At 42.0% G+C, this 22,912-nt stretch overlaps 2 protein-coding genes across 4 annotated transcripts in view; both read left to right on the top strand.

The window, feature by feature from the left end:
• The first annotated feature begins 1,507 nt into the window (after positions 1-1,507).
• LOC118386735 (activator of 90 kDa heat shock protein ATPase homolog 1-like) lies at positions 1,508-18,482 on the top strand. 2 transcript variants are annotated; one of them, XM_035774500.2, is made up of 9 exons: positions 1,508-1,917; positions 10,312-10,502; positions 12,964-13,046; positions 13,580-13,697; positions 13,810-13,901; positions 14,353-14,478; positions 14,859-14,960; positions 15,065-15,116; positions 17,964-18,482. In XM_035774500.2, the coding sequence occupies exons 1-9, from the start codon at positions 1,838-1,840 to the stop codon at positions 18,134-18,136; spliced, it is 1,017 nt and encodes a 338-aa protein (XP_035630393.1). In that variant the 5' UTR covers positions 1,508-1,837; the 3' UTR covers positions 18,137-18,482. The 2 variants fall into 2 exon arrangements, with proteins under 2 accessions (XP_035630393.1, XP_035630394.1); XM_035774501.2 differs by lacking the exons at positions 1,508-1,917; positions 10,312-10,502; positions 12,964-13,046 and adding an exon at positions 13,194-13,291.
• Positions 18,483-18,762: 280 nt separating this feature from the next.
• The window catches only part of LOC118386733 (protein sel-1 homolog 1-like), a 67,087-nt gene continuing 62,937 nt past the window's right edge, over positions 18,763-22,912 (top strand). The window contains exons 1-2 of one of the 2 annotated variants that reach the window (XM_035774499.2): positions 18,763-19,605; positions 19,828-19,871. In XM_035774499.2, the coding sequence (XP_035630392.1) occupies positions 19,518-19,605; positions 19,828-19,871 (132 nt within the window). In that variant the 5' untranslated portion in view covers positions 18,763-19,517. The remainder of the gene's footprint in view (positions 19,606-19,827; positions 19,872-22,912) is intronic. The other variant, XM_035774498.2, reaches the window with a different exon arrangement.

The following is a 22,912-nucleotide window of genomic DNA, read 5'->3' as shown; positions in this document are numbered from 1 at the left end:
CCATCACTCATCCATATATGTATATGTACATATTCTTATTCATCCCTTTACATTTGTGTGTATAAGGTAGTTGTTGTGAATTTGTTAGATTACTTGAAATAGAAGCACAAGCATTTCATTACACTTGCATTAACATCTGCTAACCATGTGTATGTGACCAATACAATTTGATTTGAGGTAGATAATTGTATCCCCCAGGGAAGTGTAATTAGGCCTTTGTTGTTCTCCAATATGTATCAGACCAAGACACAGACACAGACAGTTCAAAGTAACAAACATTTATTACAGAAACAGGGGGCAGGCAAACGACAGGTCAAGGGCAGACAGAGGTCAGTAATCCAGAGCAGAGTCCAAAAGGCACAGTATGGCAGACAGGCTCAGGGTCAGGGCAGGCAGAGGTCAGCAATCCAGGGCAGTGTCACAAGGTACAGAATGGCAGACAGAATGGTCAAAACTAGAAAACAGGGACTAGAGAGAGAACCAGGCATACGGGACAAGATGAACTGGCAACAGAGAACACAGGTATAAATACACAGGGGATAATGGGTAAAATGGGCGACACCTGGAGGGGGGTGGAGACAAGCATAAGACCGGTGAAACAGATCAGGGTGTGACATTATGATTGACAATGTATTCTCCCAAGTGAGGCCTGATACTGGGAGGTCATTGTTTGCGGATGAAAGGGAGAAGTATTACCCATACAGCCAGAAGAGTTCAAGAAGCGATTAGTGAAGTTGAGCTATACGTTTTCAGTTGAGAAAACACAGTGTTTTTTTCCCCTAGAAGTAAGGTCGGGGAAGAAATACACTTGAGGTTTTATGGAATAAATCTGGGCATGGGTGGAGCATGTTCGCAGAGTAGTTGTCAAAAGAAAGAAAATGTTGAATGTGATGTGTTGCTTGTCTGGAATGGAGTGACGGTAAGATAGCATGGCATCAAAAATGTTATATATAGGTCATCACTGGATTATGGAAGTGTAGCATATGGATCAGCAGCTCAGACATCTTTTAAAAAAGCTAGATGTAATCGAGCACTCAATACCTCCCTGTTGGCAGCGATACAGGTAGAGAAGAAGACAATAGTTAGCATGACATATTGGGTAAATGTACAAGAACATAAGGTTACATATGCTACAAAAAAGGTACTCCTATAGTGCTGGGGAAATTAATGAAATCTGAGTACAAGCTTTGGGTGGATAGGCAATGACATGGCGAGCAAGATGGTGTTGCTTGGGAGGGAGTTTAGCCCCTCTGTGGTTCTTCCTGGCATTCCACCTTGGTTTCTCCCTCATCCAGTGACAGATCTAGGGATGTTTGAGATGGTAAGAGATGTTGAGGAAGGAGTAGATTCAGTTGTAAGTGAACATGATTTAGAACTTCACTGTCTCTGGTCCACACTCCAATCCAGTTGATGGCGGTAATGCAACTTTGGCAACAGTTGGCAACTGCCATAAAAAAATCTACAGACGAAGAAGGAACTCTGCTGCTGCATTTTTTTTTTTGGGGGTATATGCGTCACTTCCGTCTGTAGCTGTACACCACCTTCATATGGTAATGGCTCCTTGCACGTCAAAACGACTTTTCTAGAAAGACCAGGGTCATAAACCAAGAGGAAAACCGTCGCTCAGGAACATAGTTACGGCCATAACGCAATTTTAGATAATAGTCGACTTATTTACTTAATCGGTTTAGCTTGCTAACGTTAGCTAGCTAATCATCACGTTCGTTCCTTTCGGTGCCGGCATTTGCGATTAATTTAGCTAGCTAGTTAGCTGGCGTTAGCAAGCTTCGGGGACGCAATTGTACAGCTTGTTTGATAGTAAGTTACTACTGTCGTCATGGCTAAATGGGGAGAAGGGGATCCACGCTGGATCGTGGAGGAGAGAGCCGATGCAACAAACGTCAACAACTGGCATTGGTGAGTAACGTTAGCCTAGTTGAAGAAAGCACACTGCCTTTCGAGATGCAGTTGAAAAGGCCTTGCTCACTGGCAAGCTATTATCAGACCAAGGCAAGGGTTCCGGAAGTAGCAACACGGTTTAACTGCTCCCACAACAGTTTTGCTTCGGTACTGCACTGCAGTTTAAGTAACGCCCGGCCCAGACTCCCACATAGAGAAGTCAGTGGAAAATGCCTAAAAATACACTTTAGTCATCACCTTTGGGCGGTGGTGGAAAAAGTACTAAATTCTCATATTTGAGGAAAAGTAAATATACCTAATAAAAAAATGACTCAAGTGAAAGTCACCCAGTAGAATACTAACATATTTCTTGAGTAAAAGTCTAAAAGTATGTTTTTAAATATACCTAAGTATCAAAAGTAAATGTAGGTGCTAAAATATACTTAAGTATCAAAAGTGTGGATAATTAAAAGCACGATAGTTTTTTCAAATTTACGGATAGCCAGGGTCACACTCCAATGCTCAGTCATCATTTCAAAACAAAACATTTGTGTTTAGTAAGTCTGCCAGGTCAGAGGCAGTAGGGATGACCAGGGATGTTCTCTTGATAAGTGTGCGATTTGGACCATTTTCTGTCTTGCTAAGCATTGGGCTTCTGAGTGGCACAGCGGTCTAAGGCACTGCATGTCAGTGCTAGAGGTGTCACTACAGACCCTGGTTAGACTCCAGGCTGTATCACAACAGGCCGTGATTGGGAGTCCCATAGGGCGGAGCACAATTGGCCCAGCGTCGTCCAGGTTATGGGTTTGGCCGTGGTAGGCCATCATTGTAAATAAGAATTTGTTCTTAACTGAGTTGCCTAGTTAAATAAAACATCTAAATATAATGTACTTTTGGGTGTCAGGGAAAATGTACATATTTTTCTTTAGGAATATAGTGAAAGTTGTCAAATATAAAGAAAGTACTGATACCCCCCAAAAACTACTTCAGTAGTACTTTAATGTACACTTAAGTACTTAACACAACTGCCTTGGTATAAAACATTCATTGTGCGTGTGATGTTGGTCCATATCAACCAGTGTCTGGTCTGGAGCGTGAAGTCACGAGCTCTGCTGCTGCATAGCAACCTAGCACTGCCAAAATGCCAGGTCTGTCTGAGGAAGCCTATGTAAATTACGATCGTCAGAACTACCAAACTAAAACGTTTTAGACGCCCGTTTTGGGCTCTATAATGTGTTTATGGTGAGCAAGTTCCATCCCCACAGTGAATTATTTGAACGTTCGCTACAAATCCAGATATTTAATTACATAGTGACCCATTCTGAGGACTACATTTGTCGTCATACAGGACCGTCTTGACAGACCAATCACGATGGGATTGGTCGATGAATCGGTAAGCATATAGGAACCAGACGATATTAGCTATAAATGCCAACATCTGCATTGGCCCGATGTCTAGTTTAACGCCAATGTGCAAAACCGATGTCAAAGCTGACGTTCATACCTATATGACGAATGACGCCACGGAGAATCCAGCGCTGCACGTGCAACACAGCATTCCTAACCTAGCCCACAGTGTCTGCTGTGTGGCTCTATTTTTCAGTTTCAAAGGAAGATAACAAAAAGACCACATGCAATGTTGTTGCTGTTATTTCCTGAGGAGGTGAGAAAGTGAAATCTTTCAATACCACAAACCTAATTACTCATTTGAAAGTGCAACACTCCCAGATCAGACACTACTTAGAACAAAAGCAGGAAAAAAAACTAAGCACACACTTTCAACAACTAAAGAAGTTCAAGTCGAGCAGTCATTTGAAAGAGTGAGAAAATTTCAGCGAAACAACTCAAAGGCGAAATCCATTAACACCAAGATAATGGAATTCATTGCCCTTGACTGGTCGAGCACCTCGAGCCCCAGTACACATTACCAAGTAGGTGATTTTTTTTTTTTTTTCAAATGTTGCCCTACCGGAGTTACACAGTATTGTTGAAACGAAGATCCATGAGCTACTTGCTACTCACTGCTATTAGCCTCACGACTGACATTTGGATCAGTGATGTCAGCCCCATGAGCATGCCAAGTCTGATAGCACAGTGGGTCGACAAGGATTTCATACTGAGGAAAGCCGTATTGAATGCTCATTAATGTGCTGGTTCTCATACCGCTGCTGCCATTTCAATGGCATTTGAGAACATGTTTGAAGCATGAACACTCCTAGCTCCATTCAAACAACTGACTGGAGAAATAAGCTCAACTGCGTTTGCAGAAGATCCATGTCATGGCATTGAAATGCCTGCTCAACAAAAATGCCAACACAGACTGTTGGGTTAACTTGGAAAAGCACTAGAGGCTGTGATCAAGCGATTCAGTGGCATTCTTTCTGAGCCTCTTTACTGCTACTTCGATGCAGACTAGAAACAGGGTTTACGTCAAATGTTAAACACAGCTGGACAAGATGGAAAGGGACACAGTGACAGTGCCCCCTGAGGAGGAAGACCCACGACAGAAGAGGCCACGGACAGACAGTGTTGAAAGCTGCTTGACATGAATGATGAAATCCTGGTTGAGAATGAAACGATTGAACAACGAAACAGCACAGCAAGTAAGTGAAAGAAATAGGTTTTGATTGTTTTACTGGTGATGGGGACATATGTAAATGACCACAAAATAACTTCTTGGTCAGTGTGTGTGTGAACTATTTAACTGTACTAGAATGCTTAAGGACAAAATATGTTTAATCGGGTATTGGTATCAGATTTTTTTGGCAAGGAAAATATTGGTATTGCCCAAAAATGTCAAGTCAGTGGATCCCTATGCCATAGACATTAAGGTTGTCTCTCTCAGGCAGGGTGTTAATGACCACATTGAGCATGATCTTTTGCTAGTTAATGCCACTTATATCATGATCCTTAGCGATTTATATATATTTTTTGGTGCCATTCAGCAATATGCAGGGATGCAAACTAGTTGCCTTTTGGTGAAATTTGCCGTTAAAAAAAAAATCCCAAATTTAAATTTGACCTTTATTTAACCAGGCAAATCAGTTAAGAACATATTCTTATTTTCAATGACGGCCTGGGAACAGTGGGTTAACTGCCTGTTCAGGGGCAGAACAACAGATTTGTACCATGTCAGCTCGGGGGTTTGAACTCGCAACCTTCCGGTTACTAGTCCAACGCTCTAACCACCAAATAGGTAAACTACGTAATTTGTGTAGATTTTTATTTGGCGGGCGGGGCTTGTCTTGCGTGTTTGGGTCAATAATGACTGTAAGCGAACCAGTGATGTGCGTTTGGAGCAAGACTGTCTTTATCCAAGGCTCGAGACTGGGCTCAGCCAGTCGTTCCCATAACAGAATGCTGCATGCAACTGAAGAGAAGAGGCAACCAACTTGCTAGTTCCAGCATCAGCGCGTGCTCTGGAAAGAGAGTGGAAAGGCAGTTTGCCAGTTAAAACACTAGCATTGTTAAGTATCTACAGTAGCTGGATCGAATTCTCTGTTAGCTAGCCAGAAAAATGTTGAGTAACATTTACGCTAACTTAGCTGATCAAATCATTTAGTTTATGGTGTGAAAATGAGGTAAAAAAAAAACGTTTCAACATCAGATGAGTTAACGTTACGTCGAGGAAACAATTGGCTATATTATTAACTGGTTATACGACTCCTTGCCGCTCCTTAAGCTATACCGTTAGTTGCTCACTGGACCCTGGCATTCTGTGTAAAATTTTAGCTAGCTAATGAACTAATGTTTCCCCTCTGGTTAATTTTCAGAATGGGAGAATTGGGTGGAAATTAGATGTCGCTTGTTAAACAAGTGGATTCAGGGATCAAGTGGAGCTGGGCCTGGCTTTAAGCTGGATGCCAATAGAGGTGAAAAGGAACACCACACACTTCCCTCTTTCAATAAGGAGTACCGTAATTGCTGGACTAAGCCGCTACTTTATTCCCACACTTTGAACCTTGCGGTTTATACAATGACGCGGCTAATTTATGGATTTTTCCCGCTTTCGCAAGATTCATGCCGCAGCCAAAAAACTGAGCACCGTCACATAATGTGACGCAAATCGAGCGTGCTCAAACTTCCCATCATTCTGATTACGGTAGTAATTTTGTCACCCTCATCATGGCAAAGACACGGAGAAATGCATATGATGCAGCTTTCAAGTTGAAGGTGATTGATCTGGCTGTTGGAAAAAGAAATAGAGCTGCTGCATGGGAGCTTGGCCTTAATGAGTCGATTATAAGACTTTGTAAACAGCAGCGTGAGGAACTGACTCAGTGCAAAAAGACAACAAACCCTTCAGAGGGAAGAAAAGCAGATGGCCCAAAGTATTTGCAGCCACTCGACATCAGTGTAAATCGTGCATTTAAGGTGGCGCTCAGTGTTCAGTGGGAGGCTTGGATGACAAGTGGGGAGAAATCCTTCACTAAAACGGGCCGCATGCGAAGAGCAACTTATGGTCAAGTCTGCCAGTGGGTCCTGACAGCGTGGAGCATTGTCAAAAAATCCACTATCATCAACGGGTTTCCAAAGGCTGGACTGCTGCGTGTTGAAGGGGCAGCATGAGCTCAGCGGGGTATTTGCCTCCGAATGAAAGTGACGAGAGCAACAATGAAAACGATCCAACATCGGATGAAGCAATTCTGAGGCAATTCAACTCTGACACCGAAGGAAATGACTTCAGTGGTTTCAGTGCACAGGAGGAGGCTTGGTAGGCTACTGTTTTAATTTTTGTTACAAGCCGTGTTTCGTTTAAAGGCTGTGTAAAGTTAATTTGTTTTAATGTACCGGTAGGCACCTGCGGCTTATAGACAAGTGAGGCGTATTTATATACAAAATACATATTTTTTTAATAATTCAGTGGGTGCGGTTTATATTCAGGTGCGCTTAATAGTCCAGCAATTACGGTACGTACTCTGCCCGAAAGAGCTCAATTATGCCAACAAAGGGTCTCATGTTTTGCTGCTGGCACATTGTAGAACAGGTGTACACAGGCAGAAAGTGTGTCATGTGCAGTGTAACCCAAAGATATTGCTTTTGCTGTGTTGAACTTGACTGTACTGTAACACTTTAGTGTGATTGAGGGGAGATTATTAAATGTTTTACTCCGTGAACGTTACTTTTGCACACATGTAACGTTGTGCACTTAATCCATGTCTACTATAGTGGCCACAATAATAGAGCATAAATAGAATGCCTGTTTTTCATTCTAGTGCAATATTTAGCGTGTGTGTGTGGTCACAATCGTTTTATTATAAAGGCTGTCATCGCTAACTGCAACGTTAGTGTATTGTTTTTTTTCTTTCTCTGGATTTGAGTGTCATTCGCAGTAAAGTCTAGGCAACAAATAACATGGATTGTGTTCCTTAATTTTTTAGCTAGGAGTTTGGTTCACATTAACCACTTGTTATTTTACACACGAGACTGATCATGTTCTTTGTTGTTTAGTTAGTGCAGTTAACCTGCATTTCCAGAAGGGATTCCAGACTAAAAGTCACTAGAAAATTAAAGCAACAAAAGAGGATCCCCGTGTTTGCGTGTCGGTGAAAAAAATAAAATCACCTTTTTGGGCCCTCAGCAGTTTGCATCTCTGAATATTACATGCTTCATATTCAAATACTTCCATTTGTTCATTGTATTCACAGAAATGTCCCTGTATTGATGTGTAATATTGTTATTGTTTCAATAAATACTTCCGGCTTCATGTGACATTGGGAGTTTTCCATAGCGCGGACATTCCAAGTATTCTTATCTACTGGTTTTAATGTCTATGGTATAAACTGTATGCAACCCGGATATAGACGGACCATGAATCGGCGTATGCGAACGTGAGTAGATTACTCTGTATAGCATTATTGCTGCTTGGAAGGTGAACTGTACTGTCTCCTCCTCCTAGATGTTAGCGGGGTGAACAGGCTGTGGTTCGGTGGCTGAGATCCTTGATAATTTTCTTGGCCTTTTATTCCAGGTGTTGTAAATGTCCTGGGGAGCAGGCTGTGTGCCCCCAATGATGTGTTGGGCTGGCTGGCCCACCTTCTGGAGAGCCCTGCATTTGTAGACAGTGCAATTGTCGTACCAGTCGGTGATGCAGACCGACAGGATGCTCTCAATGGTGCATCTGTAGAAGTTTGTGAGGGTCATAGAGGCCAAGCCAAATGTCTTCAGCCTCCTACACCATACTCTGTGTGTGAGGGGACCATTTCAGGTCGTCAGTGATGTACACACTGAGGAACTTGAAGGTTTTTACCCTCTCCACTGTGGCATTGTACACCACATGCACTGGGGTTAGAGAACAATCAATCGTTTTGCTGTGGACACAGGATATTCTCACACACACACACACACACACACACACACACACACACACACACACACACACACACACACACACACCAACCTGTTTGACCTCGCTGTGATACTGTAGGCCTACTTATGTTACTTAGCTGAGAAATACTATAGCTGTAAATGAATGACATTCACTGCCATAAACCTGTCTCCAATATATTTGTATTAGCTTACACAGACCCACCGTGGACCTTTTTGGCAAATAAATATGTGAAAAAGCGTCCCGTGGTTTGATTTGTCAACTCAATGTATTCAACACTGGCGGTAACCAGGTGATCCTAGTAAATGATGCCCCTCTGGTATGTTCTTTTGTGAACTGTCTTGGACTCATTGTTTCCCAGTTTACTACTCAGATAATTTAGTCTGACTTAATAAGTAAAATAACTGTAAATGCAGTGCCTTCAGAAAGTATTCATACCCCTTGATTTATTCCACATTTTGTTACAGCCTCAATACAATAATGGATTTCATATAGTTTTCCACTCATCTACACACAATACACCCTTAATAACTAAGGGAAAACATGGTTTTAGAAATGTTTGCAGATTTATTGAAAAATGAAATACCGAATCTCTTTTCTGGGTCTCTAAGAGCTTTCCACACCTGGATTGCGACAACATTTGTCCATATTTGTTAAAAAAAAAAATATTCTTCAAGCTTTGTCAGTGGTAGTTGCTTGTTGCTAGACAGACGTTTTCAGGTTTTGCCAGAGATTTTCAAGTAGATTTTAAGTCGGTACTGTAACTTGGCCACTCAGGAACATTCACTGTCTTCTTGGTAAGCAACTCCAGTGTAGATTTGGCCTTGTGTTTTAGGTTATTGTCCTGCTGAAAGATGAATTAATCTCCCAGAGTCTGGTGGAAAGCAGACTGAAACAGGTTTTCCACATTTTGCTTGTGCTTAGCTCTGTTCCGTTGCTTTAAAAAAATGTTATCTTGACACTCCCCGGTCAATAACACACAGGCACCACTATGCTTGAAAAAATGGAGTGAAACTACGTAATGTGTTGGATTTGAACACTTTTTGTATTCAGTACAAAAAGAAAGTGAATTGCTTTGCCACATTTTTTGCAGTATTACTTTAGTTGCATTGATGCAAACTGGATGCTTGTTTTTGGAATATGTTTATTCTGTACAGGCTTCCTTTTCAGTCTGTAAATTAGGTTAGTAATTGTGGAGTAACTACAATGTTGTTGATCCATCCTCAGTTTTCTCCCATCACAGCCATTAAACTCTAACTCTTAAAGTCACCATTGGCCTCATGTTGAAATCCCTGAGCGGTTTCCTTCCTCTCCAACAACTGAGTTAGGAAGGACGCCTGTATCTTTATAGTGACTCTGTGTATTGATACACCATCCAGAGTGTAATTAACTTCACCGTGCTATTATATATACCAATAGGTCCCCTTTAAGAGGCATTGGAGAATCTCCCTGGTCTTTGTGGTTGAATCTGTGTTTGAAATGTACTGCTCACCTGAGGGACCTTACAATTAATTATCTGTATGTGTTGGGTACAGAGATGAGTTAGTCATTCAAAACTCATGTTAAACTCTTATTGCACACAGTCCATGCATTTTAGTATGTGGCTGTTAATCAATATTTAGGCTTGACATAAAAGGTCCAGGGGTGTGATTGTCTATAGAAAGTAATGTATATTTATTATTATGTAAATAAACCCAATTTAACTATATTTCTGAAGGAAAAATTAACTTGCCTAAGGATAGGTTATTGAAATGGATTACTTTCTTTTGAGTCCATCTATGGCTATGCACACACTGCTACAATGGAGCTTTGCTGGCATGGTGCCAGCAACACCTGGGTTGTGGGTTTGACACCCACACGGGCCACACATACTGAACATGTCACTGTGCCAATGTTGACAGCTAAATGATCATATCACAGTTTTACTAGTTCATTACACAAGGCACAAAATATGAGCGGTCTGATACGGGGAAGTTCTCCAGTAACAAATGCTTGTTTCTGTTTCAGAATGCTTTGTTGGCTGACTGTGTGCCCTAATGAACACAACCAAGTTGAATATATGAATTAATTGTGTGTCCCTACAGGACGGAGCGTGATGTGACAGGCTGGTCGACAGACAAGCTGAAGGAGCTCCTGTTGGGGCTGCGCGTGGAGGGCCCTGAGGGGAGCTGCGAGGTCACCGACGTCCCGAAGCTGGACGGCGAGGCGTCCATCAACAACCGCAAGGGAAAGCTCATCTACTTCTATGAGTGGAATGTCAAGGCGACGTGGACCGGTGAGTGCAGCACACTCTCACACACCACTCTGTATGGAACTCATAGTAAGATGTTTTCTGCAAAAAGTATCCCACATTTTGATTGAAACAGGGTTTTGAGCCAAACTAAGTGCAGCTTAGCACTCGTTTCCATGGTGATGAGACTAACGTTTATTTATTTTATTTAATCAGGTAGGCCAGTTGAGAACAAGTTCTCATTTACAACTGCGACCTGGCCAAGATAAAGCAAAGCAGTGCGACAAAAACAACAGGGTTACACATGGAATAAACGAACATACAGTCAATAGCACAATAGAGAAATATATATACAGTGTGTGCAAATGTAGAAAGATTAGGGAGGTAAGGTAATACATAGGCCATAGTGGTGAAATAATTACAATTTAGCATTAACACTGTAGTGATAGATGTGCAAGTAGAGATACTGGGGTGCAAAATAAATAACAATATGGGGATGAGGTGTGCTATTTATAGATCGGTAAGCTGCTCTGACAGCTAATGCTTAAAGTTAGTGATAGAGATATATGTCTCCAGCTTCTGTGATTTTTGCAATTCGTTCCAGTCATTGGCTGCAGAGAACTGGAAGGAAAGGCGGTAAGAGTTGGCTTTGGGGATGACCAGTGAAATATACCCGCTGGAGCGTGTGCTACGGGTGTGTGTTGCTATGGTGACCAGTGAGCTGAGATAAGGCGGGGCTTTACCTAGCAAAGACTTATAGATGGCCTGGAGCCAGTGGGTTTGGTGACAAATATGAAGCGAGAGCCAGCCAAAGAGAGCATACAGGTTGCAGTGGTGCGTAGTATATGGGGCTTTGGTGACAAAACGGATGGCACTGTGATAGATCTCATCCAGTTTGCTGAGTAGAATGTTGTTGGCTATTTTGTAAATGACATAGCCAAAGTCGAGAATCGGTAGGATAGTCAGTTTTACGAGGGTATGTTTAGCAGCAGCATAAGTGAAGGAGGCTTTGTTGCAAAATAGGAAGCCGATTCTAGATTTAACTTTGGATTGGAGATGCTTAATGTCAATCTGGAAGGAGAGTTTACAGTCTTACCAGACACTTAGGTATTTGTAGTTGTACACATATTCCAAGTCAGAACCGTCCAGAGTAGTGATGCTAGTCGGGCGGGTGGGTGCGGGCAGCGATCGGTTGAAGAGCATGCATTTAGTTTTACTTGCATTTATGCATTTGGGTCCCAAGGTTTTTATATGACCAATCATATCGAGTGGTTAAGAGCAGTTGGAGGCCACGGAAGGAGAGTTGTATGGCATTGAAGCTCGTCTGGAGGTTAGTTAAGTGTTCAAAGAAGGGCCAGAAGTTTACAGAATGGTGTCGTCTGCATCGAGATGGATCAGAGAATCACCAGCAGCAAGAGCAACATCATTGATATATACAGAAAAGAGTCGACCCGAGAATTGAACCCTGTGGCACCCTCATAGACCTCATAGACTGAGGTCCGGACAACAGGCCCTCCAATTTCACACACGGAACTCTATCTGAGAAGTGGTTGGTGAACCATACGAGGCAGTCGTTTGAGAAGCCAAGGCAATTGAGTCTGCCAATAAGAATGCAGTGATTCACAGAGTCGAAAGCCTTGGCCAGGTCAATGAAGACGGCTGCACAGTACTGTCTTTTTATTGATTGTGGTTATGTCGTTTAGGACCTTTGAGCGTGGCTGATGTGCACACATGACCAGCTTGGAAACCAGATTGCATAGTGGAGAAGGTACGGTGGGATTCGAAATGGTTGGTGATTTGTTAACTTGGCTTTCGAAGACTTTAGTAAGGTAGGGTAGGATAGATATAGGTCTGTAACAGTATGGGTCTAAAACAGAGTGTAACAGAGTGTACCCCCCCTTTGAAGAGGGGGATGACCGTGGCAGCTTTCCAATGTTTGGGGATCTCGGACGATACGAAAGAGGTTGAACAGACTAGTAATAGGGGTGGCAACAATTGTCGTGAAATTGTTAGGTTAGATTGCTCGTTGGTTACTACTGCATTGTCAGAACTAGAAGGACAAGCATTTCACTACACTCGCATTAACATCGGCTAACCATGTGTATGTAACAAATAACATTTGATTCGATTTTTTTCAATTTGGGTGGATAATTTTAGAAAGCGAGGGTCCAGATTGTCTGGCCAAGCTGATTTGTCGGGGTCCAGATTTTGCAGCTCTTTTAGAACATAGGCTATCTGGATTTGGGTGGAGGAGAAGCGGGGCTTGGGTAAGTTGCTGTGGGGGGTGCAGAGCTGTTGGCCGGGGTAGGGGTAGCCAGGTGGAAAGCATAGCCAGCCGTAGGAAAATGCTTATTGAAATTCTCGATTATCTTAGATTTATCGGTGGTGACAACTTTATTCTCCCGTACACAAAGACCCAGGGTTCAGTGAGATGTGGGTGGGTTGTCATAGTATCTGTCTTCAAAGTAGGCTTCATGACATCTCCTGATCTTTCTTTCTCCCCCAGGAACATCAAAAACCGGAATCAAGTACAAAGGGAACATTGACGTTCCCAACCTCTCTGATGAAAATGACATGGACGACCTAGATGTAGGTTATGACAGAATGCCATTCAGGATCATGCTCTTTCAGGCTAATCGACAGCTGCTAACTGTTGGTTGTAATTTTAGTTACTCTTGAAAAAAGTTACATTTGTTTCTTTTCTACTTTATTTAACAATTTTCAGATATGAGAACAGAGACATTGAAAACAGTACAACATCCCTAGTCCCTTTCCCCCCCATCCATCCCTCCCTCTCACCCCACCAAGGCTTCATACAAGGACATCACAAAAAAGTAAATAAAAAAATAAAATAAAAATGAACAATGATGGAAAGAAAAATTAAACATTCAAGAAATTGTAATGATAGTAATTGGTAATGGCAACATCACTGCTAACTTCCAACTGTAGCACCAACACCATTCTCCAATAGGAGCACCAACAACATCTAGTCTATATCAGTGGGCCCAAAGGGAGTTAATTGTATTTCTTTCCTTTATATGGGTAGAACAAGACCACACCTAACATAACAATATGTTTTGTCTTTGCTCTCTTTTTTTTTGGGCTGGGGGGGGGGGGCACAGATCAGTGTGGTTCTTTGCAAGGATGAACCCAATACACCTCTCACCGAACTCATGAGGAAGGAGGGAGCAAAGAAAGTGCGAGCTGCCCTGGGGAGCTATGTTGGCCACCTGAAATCAGGTGAGGCCATTATTCAAATCTATTTAACTCTATTGCCTGTTCATAGCCATATTTCTATAGGCGACAGTTCAGCTTGATACGAGTTGAATTTGAACGTTTCCTATAATTGCAGAGTTCACTCAGGGCATGATCCTGCCCACGGCGAATGGGGCGGTGAGCAAGCCACAGCCATCGCAGACAAAGGTCAAAGTTGACAAAACCCAGGTGGGTAGCAGTTTCCTTCTTACCTTACGCCTTGATTCTCTAACTTCAATCTCTTCCGTTATGGATTTAACAATGGTGGAAACTTCCAGCTCATGTTTACATCAATCCAATACAAACAGAAGAACGGAGAAGAATTGGGACGCAGCCAATGTATCAAGGGGGTAATGATATAAAACCCAACTAGCATTAACAGTGTAAAGAATGTTCCATACATGTTGTGTTCAAGAAGAGGCCAATTAGCAAAAAAAAATAGACATTTGTGCATCTGCAAAAATGTAACTGAAGTTCATCCCCACCACCCTTCATACAATGTAAAGCCCCACAATCCATTCCAAAATTAATTTACTCAACTTCCAAGTTTTGGATATCTAGTATTCAGTATTACGTAAGCTTCACCTTAAGTACAAATACTGGGACTTCATGATCATGCTTGTCTGTTGTATGTCCCCAGATTGGTCCCTCTTCTTCTGCTCCACCATCCAGCACAGGGGTCAAGATTTCAACCTGCAAGTTTAGTCTCAAGGAGACCTTCCTCACCTCACCTGATGAGCTGTACAGAACCTTCATCAACCAAAACGTGAGTGATCAAGTAGTCTTTTCCTAATGTAGAGTAAGAATATCATTGAGTGCATGTGCTAGTTTGCCTTTTAAAGAAAGAGTTTTACCTGGGTTTTGATATCCCTTTTTCCCCCTGTGGTATTTCACCAGTGCAAACATTTTTGATTAACTCTTATATCCAATGTTGGATTTTACTGTTTCTTTCAATTGGGAATGAGGAGCAACCTCCGTGAACTAGACTTAAACTCTGTAGATTACTTCCGGTTCACAAATGTTGCCTATTGTAAGATAATGTCCACCTACTTTTTAAATTGGTGGCCCATAACTCTTTTGAATCATGACTACAATTGGCTGACAGCTTGTAGGAATCATTGATTTGACTCCACTCTGGTAATGCAGATGGTCCAGGCGTTCACCCATGCTGCAGCTGTGGTCGACGGAGAAAAAGGAGGGAAGTTTCAGCTGCTAGAGGGGAGTGTCAACGGAGAGTTTACAGAGCTGGTGAGGACATGTCTTCTTGAGATCATGTTTGTTATCCGTCAATCGTAACCCATTGTGGAAGAATGTCCAAATCTAACTGTAGTCTTTGTTTCCACTTCTTATAGGTCCCAGATGAGAAGATTGTTATGAAATGGAGGTTCAAGACCTGGCCATGTGGTAGGTTTCCCCACCTTGCCCAGTTGTCCTCTTGATTTTGTGTGTGCTCCTTTTAACCTCAGTAACTTTCAATATCAATTTTAATTTCAGCATGTCTCCACTTAGGTATTTCTCATACAGGTAATCTCTACAACACTAACTGCTTTCTCAACTAGTTGCTGGGGACCCACAGGTTTTGCAGGCTTTTGTTTCATCCTAGAACTAAGGATAACATTCATAGAGCAAACTGGAAACCACATTTATTGTTGCTGAGGACTTTAACAAAGGAAATCTGAGGAGAATTCTCCCAAAATTCCACGGGGAGAGAGAGGACACTTGATCATTGTTATTCTCCCTTCTGAGACAGTTAATCCAGAGAATCAGAGCCATCTGTTAGCTAAATTTAGTAATGACTAAATAGGCAAAACATTTTAAATTGACAATTCTGTGAACTGTCTTGTGCAAGTTTTAAATTGACACTACCTGTTAGCAAAGGTGCCAGCTAGAAATGACATGAAGGAGCTTGCAGGGATTTGTAGTCTTGCGTGATGTCTACTTTGATGCTAATTAGCATTTTAGAATCTAAGAGTAAAAAGAGCTGAAAATATTGATAAGTCAGCTGGTCCGAGAGAGATTTACATGGTTATCAAAATGTCACGCCAGGGCCTCAAATTTAAAATGTCAGTTGAAATATGTTTACAAATTAATAAAAAATGAAACGCTGAAAGTATTCAACCCCTTTGTTATGGCAAGTAAAAATGTGCATAAGCTGCCTGGACTCACTGTGTGCAATAAGTGTTAAAAGATGATTTTTGAATGACTACCTCAAACCCATGTACTGGAGTCCACACATACAATTATCTATAAGGTCCCTCAGTCGAGCAGTGATTTCAAACACTGATTCAACCACAAAGACCGGGGAGGTTTTCAAATGCCTTTTAAAGAAGGGCACCTATGGGTAGAATCAGAAAAAATATGCACATTGAATATCCCTTTGACCATGTTGAAGTAATTAATTACACTTTAGATTGTGTATCAATACACCCAGTCACTACAAAGATACAGGCGTCCTTCCTAACTCAGTTGTTGGAGAGGAAGGAAACCGCTCAGGGATTTCAACATGAGGCCAATGGGAACTTTAAAACAGTTAGAGTTCAATGGCTGTCATGGGAGGAAACATTGTAGTTACTCCACAATACCAACCTAATTGGCAGAGTGAAAAGAAGGAACCCTGTACAGAATACAAATGTTTGCAATAAGGCACTAAAGTAAAACTGTAAAAATTGTGGCAAAGAATGAACTTGGTCCTGAATATAAAGTGTTTTGTTTGGGTCAAATCCAACACATATTTTCAAGCATGATGGTGGCTCCATGTTATGGGTATGTTTGTCATGGACAAAGACTAGGCAGTTTTTTTTAAGGATAAATTCAACAGAATAAAGCTAAGCACAGGCAAAATCTTAGAGGAAAACCTGGTTCAATCTGCTTTCCAACAGACACTGGGAGACATTCACCTTTCAGCAGACAATCTAAAACACAAGGCCAAATATATACTGGAATTGCTTACCAAGACGGCATTAAATGTTCCTGAGTAGCCTAGTTACAGTTTTGATGTAAATTGTCTTGAAAAATCTATGGCAAGACTTAAATGGCTGTTTAGCAATGATCAACAACCAACTTGACAGTGCTTGAAGAATTTTTTAAAAAGAATAATGTGCAAATATTGTATAATCCAGGTGTGCAAAATGTATAGACCCAGAATGATTTAAAGCTGTAATCGCTGCCAAAGGTGATTCTAACATGCATTGACTCAGGGGGATGAATTCTTATTTAATCAAGATCCAGTATATTAGTGTTTAAAAAAAAATGTATTACAAATTGTATAATTCTTCCTCCACTTTGACAGAGTATTTTGTTTAGATCGTTGACAAAAAAATGACAAATCCATTGTAATCCCACTTTGTAACAACAATAACAATGTGGAAAAAGTCGAGGGGTGTGAATACTTTCTGAAGCATTGTATTTATATTCTGACATTGCTCCCGTGAGATATCTACTTTGGATTTGTTAATTGGACACGTTCTGACATTTCTTGTTTTGATTCTGTGTATTTGTTTGGTCTTTGCTAGACATTCTACCACTGATAGACCGATATCTCACTGGATGTATAAATGTGAAGCATCCTGTTGGCGTTTCCGCTCACAACCAAATATTGTATGGAAGAGATAGCAAGCTCACTGGCGGGCAGTGGGAGAAGATTGAACGAGATGGATTTTGGCTGACATTTTGTAAATTCTCATCAATACAGTTCTGTTCCTAAAAGTAGAATCTTATGGACAGAGTTTTGTGCACTTTACCGTTCGCAAAAGTACAAATATATATATATTTTTAAATGCGCTGCTTAGGAGTGCAAATTGAGTTATTGTACACTTAACGGAAATATGCAGTTGTATACTGGAACGCACCAATAGGATATCGCTAGGGCGTGCTTGGCTCTGCCCGCCTCTATGCTGGTTCTGCTCACTATCACTCATTTGTTCTCGTTAGACCACAGCTTGTCGATTCCATCTTGGTTTAGTTCTAAAAATATGATTCAACTGCACTCAGAGCTAGTAACAAGCATTTTGCTGCATCTGTAACACCTGTAAATCTGTTGACGCGACCAATACATTTTGATTTTAACATACCTGATTAAACTAATCACAGGCGTAATGATTAGTTGGATCCGGTGTGTTGAAACTGGGCAGGAACAAAAGCCTGCATACCCTGTTGGAGGGCCATGACTTGACTTGAGGAACCCTGGATAGTAACATAAATGGCTTGGATATATTGTTTTTGCAACAACTCACTCTGATTTCCCTCTTCCAGAGCACTATGCGACTATCACTCTAAACATGAAGGATCGAGGCAATGAGACTGAGCTGAAGCTGGAATGTAAAGATGTCCCTACTGGAGAAGAGGATAGGACGAAGGAGGGTTGGAAGAGATACTACTTTGAAGCCATCAAACAAACTTTTGGATTCGGGGCCCGACTCTATTGAGATTGACTCTAAGTCATGAACAAAACAAAAAAAGAGAACCTGATTATTTAATGTGAATGAATACTCTTTGGCACTGTCTCTTGTAGCACTAGCCATACTGTGTGCGTAGACAAACGGTGCCCTTTCCACTTGGAAGACTGGCTTGCAGTGTAAGGGTCAGTGGTTCAAGGCTTCTTTTGAGGTCTGCTTACCACACTGAGTCTAAGCAAAGGAGATGTAGAAACAACCACTCGAATGACAGTATATTTACGTGCTGACAGTATTTGGAATTAATGATCAGTATTCTCTATTCAACTCTGCACATTTTGAAGTGTGTCGTGCTGAAATAAATGCGATTTTTACTGAATTGTGTCTTGTGGGTTTAATGATGACTTATTGTGCACGACTACAGGTTAGTGGCTACCCGATGTCCAGTGATGTTTCTCTTGAAAAAAGGTTGCTCACGCTTGATATTTTTTAAGAGATTTGACAAACAGACATCAAAACAAATTGCAGTGCAAGTGAAATATGGACAACAAGAGGTACATTTAATTACAAAAGGTTTTGAATTATATTTCCAATATATTATCCCAAGGGTATACAGTTTACCATACCCATTATGCAGGTAGCCAAGCGGTTAAGAGCATTGTGCAAGTAATCGACGGGTTTGAATCCACGAGCCGACTGGAAAATCTGTCGATGTGCCCTTGAGCTACACATTTAAACCTGTCAGTCGCTCTGGATAACGTCTGCTAAATTACTTAATTATGCTAAGACTAGTACTGCTTAGTTTTTTTGGCGTGCCAAATACATGTTATGCAACACAAACGTACACGAATTATGTCAGAAAGCGTTTCGTCTGTCGACGTGTGTAGAACCACAGGCGGAAACATTTTTTGCGACCCCGTGCACGAAAGGAACGTAGTGTGTTTACACACCGGATTGGATGACGTCCTCTACGTTGGTCAATGTCAGCCAACGCGTGCTAGGATAGGTTTATCGGGGAGACCAGGAAGTGGCGGTCAACGGTAGTTTAGCTAGCTGTCTGATAAACTGCTAACGGTATAACAGCACATCGTTGCAATTTATCAACGGGCTTCAAAGACCAGGAACGCGTACCTAGCTAACGAAACGAGGTGTTTTTTTTAAAGCTAACATGCTAGCTATCCTGCTAAATATCTTCCATGTCAGCAGTAAAAAAAAAGCATATCGTTAGTTAAACAAACACAGTGTACATACCCTATGCTGCTATCAAATATGTATTTGGTGGGCTTTGTGCTCGTGAATGTTAGTTAGCAGCGTATGCAAGAGGAGAAACCTGTACGTGGATGACTGACATTGGCCACGGAGCTAACTTCGTTAACTAAAGTAGCTGGCTAGCAGTCGTTAGTTTGTAATCGAAATGGATTTTAAAGGGTCATTCAAGACTTCGAGGATGGTTTTGTCCCTGGTTGTTCTCCTTGTATTTTTCTCACACGGAACAGCAGCTGGTAAGTCTTAACGTCAGCTGGGTAGATGTCACAGTTGATACAATTTGACAGATTCTGTAACGCTAGCAGTAGTAAGCTTGTTGACATTTTTTCGAGGCGCTAACTATCAATACTGAAAGTACTTTCTTTTTCTACGAAGTGGTGTTTTTTGAACGAAAAATGTTTGGATTGTCAGCTGATGCACAATGCCTAATCAATTACATTGTCTTGGTCTTTCTACAGATGAAGAGCTACAGGGGAATCATGATCATGCTCCTGAATTGAAGGTAGCTATAAACACATTTCACTACTGCTAGGTTCAAATAGGTACCTTGATGTAACAAGCAATATATACAGTGCATTCGTAAAGTATTCACACCCCTTGACTTTATCCACATTTTTATGTTACAGCCCTATTCTAAAATTGATTAAATAGTTTTTTCCCCCACAATCTACAATCTACCCCATAATGACAATGCAAAAACAGATCGAGCAAATGTATATGCAAAAATAAGGAAATATTACATTTACATAAGTAAATGGTACTTTTTTAGTACTTTGTTGAAGCACCTTTGGCAACGATTGTCTTCTTGGGTATGACACTACAAACTTGGCACACCTGTATTTGGAGTTTCTCCCAATTTTTGCTGCAGACTCCTCTCAAGCTCTGTCAAGTTGGATGGGGAGTGTCTCTGCACAGCTATATTCAGGTCTCTCCAGAGATCGGGTTCATGTCTCTGGCTGGGCCACTCAGACATTCAGAGACTTGTCCCAAAGCCTTGGTTGTCTTGGTTGTGTGTTTAGGGTCATTGTCCTGTTGGAAGGTGAACCTTCGCCCCAGTCTGAGGTCCTGAGTGCTCTGGAGCAGGTTTTCATCAAGGATCTCTCTCTACTTTGCTCCATTTATCTTTTCCTGACTAGTCTCCCAGTCCCTGCTGCAGAAAAACATCCCCACTACATGATGCTGCCACAACCATGCTTCACTGTAGGGATGGTGCCAGGTTTCCACCAGATGTGACACTTGGCATTCAAAGAGTTCAATCTTGGTTTCATCAGACCAGAGAACCTTGTTTCTCAAGCTGGCTGTCATGTTCCTTTTACTGAGGAGTGGATTCCGTCTGGCCACTCTACCATAAAGGTCTGATTGGTTATTTTTATTGACCTTTATTTAACTAGGCAAGTCGGTTAAGAATATATTCTTATTTACAATGACGGCCAAACCCAGACGACGCTGGGCCAATTGTACAATGCAATGACTCCCAATCTTGGCCGGATATGATGCAGCCTGGATTCGAACTAGGTTCTGTAGTGGCACCTCTTGCACTGAGATGCAGTGCCTTAGATGGCTGCGCCACTCGGGAGCCACTTCAGAGATGGTTGTCTTTCTGGAAGGTTCTCCCATCTCCACAGAGGAACTCTGGAGCTGTCAGAGTAACTATTGGGTTCTTGATCCAAGGCCCTTCTTAGTCCAAGGCCCTTTTCCCCTGATTGCTCAGTCTGGCTGGGCGCCAAGCTCTAGGAAGAGTCTTGGTGGTTCGAAACTTCTTCCATTTAAGATATATGGAGGCTGTATTCTTGGGGACCTTCAATGTGGCAGACATTTTTGGGCACCCGATCTGTGCTTCGACACAATCCTGTCTCGGGGCTCTATGGACAATTCCTTCACCCTCATAGCTTGGTTTTTGCTCTGACATGTGCTGTCAACTGTGGGACCTTTATATAGACAGGTGTGTGCCTTTCCAAATCATGTCCAATCAATTTAATTTATCATAGTTGGTCTCCAATCAAGTTGTAGAAACATGTCGAGGATGAGTCTCACAGCAAAGGGTCTGAATACTTACTTTTTTTATTTTTTATTATACATTTTTAATGTATAAAAACCTGTTCACTTTGTCATTATGGGGTCTTGTGTGTAGATTTATGAGATTTTTTTTTGTACTTTTTAAAATCCATTTTAGAGTAAGGCTGTAACGAAATGTGGAAAAAGTCGAGGGGTCTAAATACTTTCCGAATGGACATGTCATATATTGATAGACTGGATAGATTCATTACGTTGTCGCAATCTTCGTTCTCTCTTTTATTCTATAATCTCTTCCTTCCACAAAATCCTTCTCCCTCCTGTCTCCTGACTCTGCATCTTCAACCCTACTCTCATTGTCCATTGTCCTTCTGTAGCTCAGTTGGTAGAGCATGGCGCTTGTAACGCCAGGGTAGTGGGTTCGATCCCCGGGACCACCCATACGTAGAATGTATGCACACATGACTGTAAGTCGCTTTGGATAAAAGCGTCTGCTAAATGGCATATATTATTATTATTATTATTATTACTCTCTTTCCACCAACTTTCACTCCCAGTGTCCCCTTTCCTCCCGGCCGGCTCAACCCTCCCCTTCTGCTCTTTGGCTGAGTGACTCACAGAACAGGGCTGCAGGCAGCTGAGCAAAACTTGAGGAAAACTAAACTTTCCAGACGACCTATCATCCTTCCACCCTCCTCTGTACCTTCTCTTGTGTATCCTTTGCTGAAGCCGCTTTCTATCACTCAACCCTGGGAAACTCTTCGACACCTCCGTCCTTAATCCTCCACCACCTCCCTCTCTGCAGATGACTTTGGAATAAAAAATAAAAAATACATCCTCATTCACTCAGCCTACTAAAGCCACTGGTCCCACTCACACAGAATTACCCTACGCCTTGACCTCTTTCTCTCCTCTCTCTCCAGATGAAATTCTGCGACTTGATGTCAAGCCGCCCGACAACTGGTCCACTCAACCCCATCCCCTCTTCCCTTCTCCAGACTATCTCTGGAGACCTTCTCACTTCCCTCATCAACTCATCCCTGACCACTCTCCGCTCTGCCAAAGCTGAATCTCTCTGTTCTCATCCTCCTAGATCTATCCTCTGCATTCGACACTGTGAACCACCAGATCCTCCTCTCGACCCTTTCAGAGTTGGGCGTCTCAGGCTCTCCACACACTTGGAATGCATCCTACCTGGCGGGTTGCTCCTGATCTGGTTTTAGGCCCTCTCCTCTTTTCTCTATACACCAAGTCACTCAGCTCTGTCACATCCTCTCATGGTCTCTCCTGTCATTGTTATGCGGATGACACTCAACTACTTTTCTCATTCCCCCTTCTGACTCCCAGGTGGCGAAACGCATCTCTCAGTGCCTGGCAGATATCTCAGCTTTGATGTCAGCCCACCACCTCAAGCTTAACCTCGACAAGACTTAGCTGCTTCCTCCCGGAGAAGGCCTGCCCTCTCCAAGACCTCTCCATTACGGTCGACAACTCCACGGTGTCCCCTTCCCAGAGTACAAAGAACCTTGA

Source organism: Oncorhynchus keta, chromosome 8 (assembly GCF_023373465.1).
Source record: "Oncorhynchus keta strain PuntledgeMale-10-30-2019 chromosome 8, Oket_V2, whole genome shotgun sequence".
Taxonomy (NCBI): Eukaryota; Metazoa; Chordata; class Actinopteri; order Salmoniformes; family Salmonidae; genus Oncorhynchus; species Oncorhynchus keta.
Note: the sequence above shows the minus strand (reverse complement) of the source record. Positions and strands in the feature narration are given on the sequence as shown.

What these genes read in the sequence shown, in the direction of transcription:
- LOC118386735 (XM_035774500.2), top strand. Translation starts at nt 1,838, where the DNA reads ATGGCTAAATGGGGAGAAGGGGATCCACGCTGGATCGTGGAGGAGAGA. An exon ending in AACGTCAACAACTGGCATTG is followed by an intron (nt 1,918 to 10,311) that starts GTGAGTAACGTT and finishes GTGTCCCTACAG; the next exon opens with GACGGAGCGTGATGTGACAG. An exon ending in GTTCAAGACCTGGCCATGTG is followed by an intron (nt 15,117 to 17,963) that starts GTAGGTTTCCCC and finishes TCCCTCTTCCAG; the next exon opens with AGCACTATGCGACTATCACT.